Genomic DNA, 8,919 nt, shown 5'->3' with positions numbered 1-8,919 from the left:
GGCAATATGTTGTATTTAATTATTGATGTGTATATTTGTTAACCTTTTGCTATTATAGGCTGTGTGTTTTCCATAAGCTTCTTGCTTTCCCTGTCACAGGTGGTGGCAGCAATATGGGTGTGATTGAGGTTAAGTTGGCACCACACACACAGGAGAGCACAGTGGTGTTAGCTGGGCAGAGAGTGGCATCTCTGGCTACCAGGCTGGGGACGACCAATGCCATAGGACGAAGTAACCTTGCTTGCGACTGCAAGGTGTACTGTACGTACGCAGGTGCTGGTTGATGTCCACTTTCTGCTTTTTCTTTCTTTTCTTTTTCATTGTTTGTCATTTTTTTTTTTCTTGCTTGTATTTACTTTCAATATCTAATACTCCAGTTAAGTGGAAGTTTATAACTAACTTGTTAGCATTTTCCTAGTTCTAAATTACATTTATATCAAACTTTCACTGTAATACTATAATCTTTGTGAAAGCATCATGTGGTAGTCACATTTTCATAAATATATACTGTGACTAGTAAGGCTTTATCTTTATATATAAAAATGTTTGTTAAATAAAGTAAGGTTTTAGTCTGTATTGTCGTTGTCTTGTTTGCCAAAAGTGATTTCTTTTGGCTGTCAATTCTCTCTTTTCTTGCAGTATCTGTTTGTCTTCCTGGCCTCACGTTGGTGATGGAAGCCTTTTGTATACAAGTGAACTTATTCTCTCAAAGGGAGTACAACTGGAGTAACCATATAATAACTTTCATACTATGTTCGTACATATAGCTTTATTATTGTAAACAATGAAAAGAGGGGTTGTAATGAGAACCCATCTGTTCCATATGATAGCCATAAAGCAAAATAAATTCAGTATTTATATCTTATATTGTGCATTTAATAGAACTTGCTTTTAGCAGTAACCTGTTAACTTGAGCTGATTTTTTAGTTCTTGCATGCTTACCTTTTTTAAGTTATACCATTAATCTATTTGGTATGACACTGAGCAGTTACAGTAATTTTTGGTTAATTAGTACTCTGCATATTAATTAGCGTTAGCTTCATAGATCTGTCTTCTAGTGTGCTTCCAATTTCATGTCTAACAGCTGTATTTTTATTTTCAGGTATTTCTGTGGGATATGGATAAATACAATATGATCCGTAAGCTAGAAGGGCACTACAATGATGTGGTAGCATGTGAGTTCTCTCCTGATGGAGCTTTGTTGGCTACTGCATCCTATGATACCAGGGTGTATGTTTGGGATCCCCATATTGGGTCTATCCTTTTTGAACTTGGGTAAGTAGATTTTTATTTTTTCACCCTCAAATTAATCCAAACAGTTGCTATAAAAAAAAGTGTGATGCAGAGATATGGGCAGCTCTAGTACCTAGAGCGAGGACAGCTGGTTGCTGTATGAGGTGATTTAATGCAGTTTGAAGTACAGCCATCCCCCCCCCATCTCTCCTAACTGAAACTCCATATCTCTGTACAAGCTCTGCCTGGGAGAGAATGTGCAGAAGCCTGAGCTTAGCAGCTGTGATCGAGTGATCATGATTGCAATGCTTTCCAGACTTGAATGCAAATATTAAAGAAATGCATATTTTTTTTAATATATATTATGCATTTCTTTAATTTTTGCAAAAGGTGAACTTATCCTTTTAAGATTTAAAATAAACTGTGACTTTAGAACTTTCCACTTTTTTCTCTAGAACTTTTTTTTTTTTTTGGTACACAGAAATGCACTGAATAGAATATGGCTCAATATCCAGCTTTTATAGCTTTTGAAAGACTATTTATTGCAGACATGGAGTGGAAGTGTCTACATGGCTTTTAACTGATTAACCTGAAATACCTACAGACTGAGACTGAACAGATAGTGTTACCATGTTAATGATTATCTTCTAGACATGTTAATGTGCTTATTTTTATATACTTTCATGATACCTAGTGCATTATTGAGCAATTGATCTTGTGGGGTGTGTATGTGTGTGTATACATAGATATAGATGGCTAGCTAGCAGCTTTCTTAAAACCCTTAGGCTTAATGTACATATATATTTCTAAAATGGGGTGTCTGGCACACCGCCGAGATATGGCAGCTCCGCCGGGTACTCAGTGTGTAATAACAGTCCAGCGTCCCCTGGTTACTAGATTACACACTGAGAACCCGGCGGAGCCGCCTTGATATCGCAGCGGCTCCGCCGGGTTCTAAGTGTAATGACAGATCAGCGTCCCTGGTAACCAGGGGACGCTGATCTGTCTCTGCATGCAAGTGGCCAGAGCCAGCTGTGAGATGAAGACTGGCTCCGCCAAGCTGTCAGTAGCAGGTTGTCGGCCGGCCGTTCCAGCTTTGGCTTTCACCTCGGCTCAGTCGAGCTGAAGCATATGAGAAAAAAAACAAAACACACCCCATCCCTTCCCCCACATAACATACACATATTGTGGTGCACACCATGCATATGCGCTGCAGTGCGTTGTTAGAACGCATCGCAGTGCGTGATTTAAAAAAAATAAATTAACTGTGGCAGTGCATGGTAAAGCTTTGTGACGCATTGCCATGTGTTGTGATACCTTGTGTTGCAATTAAATATACGCCTGTATCATTTTATCACAACACAAACACACAGCGTAAAAACCATTTTTTACATAAGTCGCTTATTTACAGTTTTGCGTACCTTCATTTTTTCACCTTTTTGCAAAAAGGCCCAATTACAAATGTGCTAATATTTGTTATTTATTAACTCAATACAGTTTTATCTTTTAGATTTAGTCAGAAAATTTATTATTTTTTGTGCGCTGATACTGATTTTGGTGTGTTTTTAACAATTGAATTGTGTATTTTTATCGGTTTAATATTTGAGAAACATTTGCGCAATTATCGCAGGGCCTACAAATTTAGTATCACCATCTATTTATTCTACCGGGCCTGCGCTTTCAGAAAATATATGGTTTGGGGGGTCTTTTTACAAACGCTAGCAACCCAGCAGTTGAAAATCAAATCAATGGGAAAGATTGCAAAAATTGCATTGCCAGCTGATTTAAACAATGTTCCGGAGGGCTCGGCAGCGAAAGGGTTAAGCATGTCCTTTCCAAACTGACTCCTGAATGGGAGGGCCTGGGTTCATTATAACCAGCTGGTGGGCTTCCTGTATTGTAATAAGGCAAGGTGCAGTGTCTGCATCCCTCTAGTAGTAATTAACTCTCAGAGTATATCATCAAAAATGAAATTCCTATTGCAAGGGATGCAACAAATGATACTTGTATCTTAGTGCAGGCTTCTGGGAAAATCAGTCAGACAATCACAGAAGCAGGAAGTGACATTTCTGGGTGTGTTCCGTACACCAACTATGTACGGAATGCCTCCAGGATGTCGTATTACTTTGCATGGTTTAAAAATATTTAGAACATTACAGCAGCTACAGTTTTTTTTGTTTGTTTTTTTTAATAACATTCAATTACAAAATGGCTTGTGAGACAATTTTATATATTTAAGATTTTTTTCATTTTTAAAGTGGCGTTCCCCTTAAGGCATTCAGATAAATGGCTTTTGTTGTTGTGCCTCTACCCTCTTTTGGCAGGAGCAGTGTTGGTGATGATCTCCTCCTGCATCTAACACCTCTTGGCTCTAAAGTATCCTTCAGCTCTAGCCTGGAATTCTGGTGTACAGATCTAAATGAAATGCTGACTGCTGCTTTGGACAAGCTTTTAGCAATTATTTAACACTTCTGAGTCTGGTTTTAAGGCCATGATTTTTACAAATTATGCATATGTACATAAGGCCATATGATGAGCATGATGGCTAATGTATGAGCAACTTGAAAAAATAATTTTGTGATTTGTAGCTTTTCTTAAAATATTTGCTTTTCATATGATGCACTAGGTATTGTAATTTAAACAAATTGTAAAATGGTCTGAGGCCAATTAAACAAAAATAATTTCTTGCAGACACTTGTATCCTCCACCCACACCCATATTTGCAGGGGGAGATAATGGACGATGGGTGAGATCTGTCTCATTTAGTCACGATGGAGTACACATTGCAAGTCTTGCTGACGACAGGTATGAGTCTTTTATGTTCTTCAGGTCATATATAATGTTGTATATTTATGCATTTGTAATGTTACCATAAGCTTGTTATGCCCCATTATATTGTCCTGGGATCTCTGGCAATATTGTAAAGTGACTGGAGGTTATTATCCAGTATGTGAATATCCAGTGTCCTGGCACTTCACTGCCTACTTGTTTGTTCCACATCATAGTTACATAGTCAGGTTGAAAAAAGACACATGTCCATCGAGTTCAACCTATAGAGATCATTCACTTGCCAGTGGAGGTAGGCTGAGGAGTGAGAATACACCTTTTAAAAACAAGTGTGCAATGACTTGTGCCATAATTGTATCCAAAATGTTTCTTTTAAGAGGATTATATAAAAAAATAATTGACTGCATTAAAATGGAGAGTAAATAACTGTCCTTAATCTGAGACCCCATTCACACTGAGCCTTTTGTAGTGCGATTGCTGCTACAAAAATCGCTCAAATATGAAGCTTAATGTAGCTCCTTCAATGCATTTCAATGGATGTTCACATCTTGCAGCTCAATGTCTCGGTTGTTAAAGTTGATCAGCTCATATCAGCACTGAAAAAGCTTGTAGCTCAGTGTGAATAGGGTCACTGTCATATTATACTGCAGTACATGCACTCTTAGCAGTTTTTGCCTGTATTTCAGCCTTTTTATACTAGTTGAGTTCATGTTTAGCATTTAATGTCAGTTTTAAAATGTCTTCGGTCTTTAATATGTGCATATTTGTGTAGCAAGTTCTTCAATTTGAAAATGTGTCTGCTTTTCTAGGTTAGTGAGGTTTTGGCGCATTGATCGCTCATATCCCATTGAAGTTGCACCTCTAAATAAAGGTCTTTGCAGTGCCTTTTCTACTGATGGCAGTGTTCTAGCTGCTGGGTAAGATACATTGCTGTAACTGTGTTTTTCCTAACTTTAGTCAGTCATTTCTGGCTTTGTCTTACCACTTTCACTGTTTTATACCATTTGTATCTCCCGTATACACTATCGCTACACCATCTTACCTGTATTAACTTCTCATAGTCTGTGTCCAGTGCATAAACTACATGATTTCCCTAGACCTCCCTCAAAAGGCCAACATGCTAGTTAAAGGAGAACTATGGGGTTAAGGCTTTTCCCCATAGTTCTCCTTAGGGTAACGGGAGGACACAAACTAGCGTCCTCCCGTCACCCTAAGCTCAATATACTGCGAGCTACAGCTTGCGGTATACTGAGATGCCACAGTATACCGCAACCTACTGCTCGTGGTATACTGAGACGCTGAAGCGGATCCCGACAATTATGTCTGGATCCGCCCAGCTGTGTGAGTGACAGCTGGCTCTGCCTATCTAGAGGCAGAGCCAGCTGTACCCGCCCCCTCCCCCGTCCGATCCGCCAGTTAGCGCTGGCGACGAGGGTGGAATCCAGCCCCTCCCCTGTCACGGCAGAGGGCTGTGACAGGATCGAAAGGTGAGTGAACGCCGCTATGTGTTCGCTCACCTCCCGATCTACTGAGCCGACCTGTGACAGTCTCAGCCACAGGTCGGCTAGAACTATGAGCTGAGTGAAAAGCATTCACCTCATAGTTCTCCTTTAAATCATGCTTTCTCTAGTTCCTGCCACTGATGACTGTCCCTGATTTGGGCACATGCTTTATCCTGCTGTATACCACATTCACATCTTTTCATTGCACTACATATATTTATAGATACATTGAGGGTCTTGTTTTCTTTTAGCATGGGTTTAACACATGAATACTCTTCTGCAGCAAAATACAGGTAAAACATTTTTGGTAGGGTTCTACAATTACTATGTACTGTGTATCTTCGAAAGTACAGATCCCACACTTTGCGAAAGTTTGCTTTAGTGTCATGAGCGCACATGCCTGTAAGTAAAGGAAATTGGAGCCAAAGTCGTCCTGGTATTTTTGTAACTTTTTTTTTTCTTTTCCCATTACAGAACTCAGGATGGAAATGTACATTTCTGGGCTACTCCCACTTATGTTTCCAGCCTTCAGCACTTATGTCGTATGGCAATAAGAAGAGTGATGACTACAAGTCAAGTCCAGAAGCTGCCAGTGCCTCCAAAAATTATGGAGTTTCTTACATACCAAATTATATAAGGAACACTTTTTTTTTCCCCCCATCAACTGGCTCCATTTGATGAAACTGGCAACACACCCAAATGCATTATACCATTTATGCTTTAAATGTTTCAACTTATTTGAATATTTAAAGTACAGTATTTAAACACATTGATGCATTTCTGATCATGCTGAGCTTTAAATGCGATTAAGGGGTGTTCTACATCCCTACAAGGTGAAATTGGAATGTGGACTCACAATCTGTACAACTGTGAAACTGTAAATACATATGTAAGCTGCTATATGTGCATTTCTTTTGCTTAAATATTTAGACTTTTTTTCCAGTATGGCTTATTTTAAAATGTCTTTGTTCTATCTTTGTGTGTTATAAAACCAAGGTGTATGGTAGGTACGTGCTGCAAAATATGCACTGGGACTGTCCATTCAGTGGTGATGTAGGCAGAAGGTGGCCTAAGTGAATTTTCCCCTAACTTACATTCTTTATTAATAGGTTTATTGTCACAAAGTACAGTTTTACTCACTTTAGTTTTGACTGTAGGGTTTGTTTGTTTTTTAATCTCTCCAACCTGCACAAAAATTAGGTAAATGTTTTAAAGATGAGTTTTTGAGGGGTTAGATTGTATTGCAATATTGTATGTTTGTTTGAGCCCTTATAAAAAAAACCCTTAAGGTGCTTATTTTGGTTGGCTGCCAAAGATGAGCAAAGTGTTCTTTACTGCCTTCTGCTGTTCATTTGCACTTGCAAGTTTAAAACGAATGTATGCAGTGCATCTAATGCTAACCATATATTTTTGTTGAATTATGCCAAAAGGTCTATAAATAAACACTTTTTTTTTTAAATCTTGTGGTTTACTCATTCAGTTTGGAAATGGATGTATGTGTTTTATACATTTTGGGCATTAATATTTTTGCAATCCCTTTTTATATGTAAAACTTGAGAAGCAACTTGGCAATTCAAGAACAACTTTGAAGAGCAAGGCATTGAAAAGTGGATCTAAATAAACCCAGTTAACATTTCTGTCCACTTAATTTGTATCTAAAGAGCACCCAATGTAAAATTTTGGCCTGATGCCCCAAAACATTGTCCCTGAGTTACTCAACTGACATGCCTAGGAAGGGCTGTAATCGCACAGCCTAGTTTATATGTAAAAGATATTTTGAATGTAAGTAAAATTGCACTAGTGGCTGCAGGGCAAAAAGGGAAATCCAAGTTGATTCCAAAGCCTTTCCAGCATCTGGACAATGACCATTTGTAGAAATTATTTTCTTTGTGCCGGGGAGGAGGGACATAAAAACGTCTTAAAGTATTGACCAATTAAAAAATGCTTGCAACACTGGCCTTCCCAGGAATCTATACTGGTTAATAACTACATAAACTTCAAATTGACCTAAGCAAATATATTTGGTAACTGATCATATAATTCAAAATGCACAAAAGATAGTCACTTGGTTTCTATGCATTATGATACACAGGCATTTAATGCATTACATAGGCATTCAACACAGTCCAAAGATGGCTATTGGAGTTGGAGGTAACATAGATATTTCTTAGTCTTACAGTACAAGACACAGGATGTTATAGAGCATGGGTTATATGCAACTACCTTCATGTTATCTGACACTGGCAAAACAGTTGTTAAGATAGCCCCATATAACTACTACTACTCCCAACAGGAATCTGTTGAAGACAGTAGCTTTATACCTGTGGAATTGTCTGGGATTCTTTCATCAAGATTTTAGCTGCACCTTAGCCACTGGCTGACATTTGCGGCTTCTGGATCAGGATTTCTTGCCTAAACCTTGGGGACCGTACCCCCATGGCCAATATGCGCCCTGAATAGGAGGGGGAGGAATCCTCTTCTATGTCTGAGGATTTACTACAGGAGGGGGCTCATTCAGCCATTATTTCTCCTAATCTTTAAAGATACCATCAGTCATTGATGCAAAGCAGATATACTGCCTGACCCTGGAACCTCCTGCGCCTTCTAGATCTAAGGTCTGCGTCATGGGTTCTCTTAAATTGCCGAAGCCTGGTAAGACCTCCCCTGTTCACTGACTGGTAATGAATGTTCTGTATGACTGGCCTCACTCTTGCCCCCCCCCCCAGCAATTTGCTTAACAATATAAAGGCAGGTTGCCTCAAAAAGTGGGTGGGGTCATTTACTGTTTAAACAAAACTTGAACAGTCCCTGTTGAGGATGTTCCTGCCGTCAAGGATCTCTTGGACAAGAGGTTATAGACTTTTCAAGGGCTCAAACACTAGCTCAGGAATGGCCAAACTCCGGCCCTCCAGCTGTGGTGAAACTACAAATCCTATAAAGCACATCTCGCTGGGAGTTATGTCTGTGGTTTGAGAATCTTGCAAAGCCTCATGGGATTCGTAGTTCCGCCACAGCTGGAGGGCCGCAGTTTGGATATCCCTGCTCTAGCTGGTCCCACTATGCAACCTGCTATCGCCTCCATGGTAGTTTGCCACACCCTGGCTGTCTGGACTAAGCGATGGTCTAGAATGCTGGTTACGTTTATCACTTATTTGTCCAACAATTAGAGCTCCTTCCCGTGGCTTCATGTTACTGCGTGCGCAGGTTGGCGAACACTCATCTAATGTCGAGGATCAGCATTCTATCCAGATGCGTAGAATCGTCTAACTCGGGGGTAGCCAAACTCAGTCCCTCCAGCTGTGGTGGAACTAAGTCCCATGAGGCATTGCAAGACTCACAGACATGACTCCTGGAGAGATGCATCATGGGACTTGTAGTTTCACCATAGCTGGAGGGC

At 39.7% G+C, this 8,919-nt stretch overlaps 1 protein-coding gene across 2 annotated transcripts in view; it reads left to right on the top strand.

The window, feature by feature from the left end:
* The window catches only part of WSB1 (WD repeat and SOCS box containing 1), an 18,334-nt gene extending 11,912 nt beyond the window's left edge, over positions 1–6,422 (top strand). For both annotated transcript variants that reach the window (XM_018570809.1, XM_018570808.1), the window contains 4 exons: positions 1,103–1,275; positions 3,925–4,038; positions 4,830–4,937; positions 5,997–6,422. In XM_018570809.1, the coding sequence (XP_018426311.1) occupies positions 1,103–1,275; positions 3,925–4,038; positions 4,830–4,937; positions 5,997–6,159 (558 nt within the window). In that variant the 3' untranslated portion in view covers positions 6,160–6,422. The remainder of the gene's footprint in view (positions 1–1,102; positions 1,276–3,924; positions 4,039–4,829; positions 4,938–5,996) is intronic.
* Positions 6,423–8,919: the final 2,497 nt, after the last annotated feature.

Source organism: Nanorana parkeri, unplaced genomic scaffold (genome assembly GCF_000935625.1).
Source record: "Nanorana parkeri isolate BGI_ZX_2015 unplaced genomic scaffold, ASM93562v1 scaffold1600, whole genome shotgun sequence".
NCBI lineage: Eukaryota > Metazoa > Chordata > Amphibia > Anura > Dicroglossidae > Nanorana > Nanorana parkeri.
This window is presented reverse-complemented; position numbering and strand designations above follow the sequence as displayed.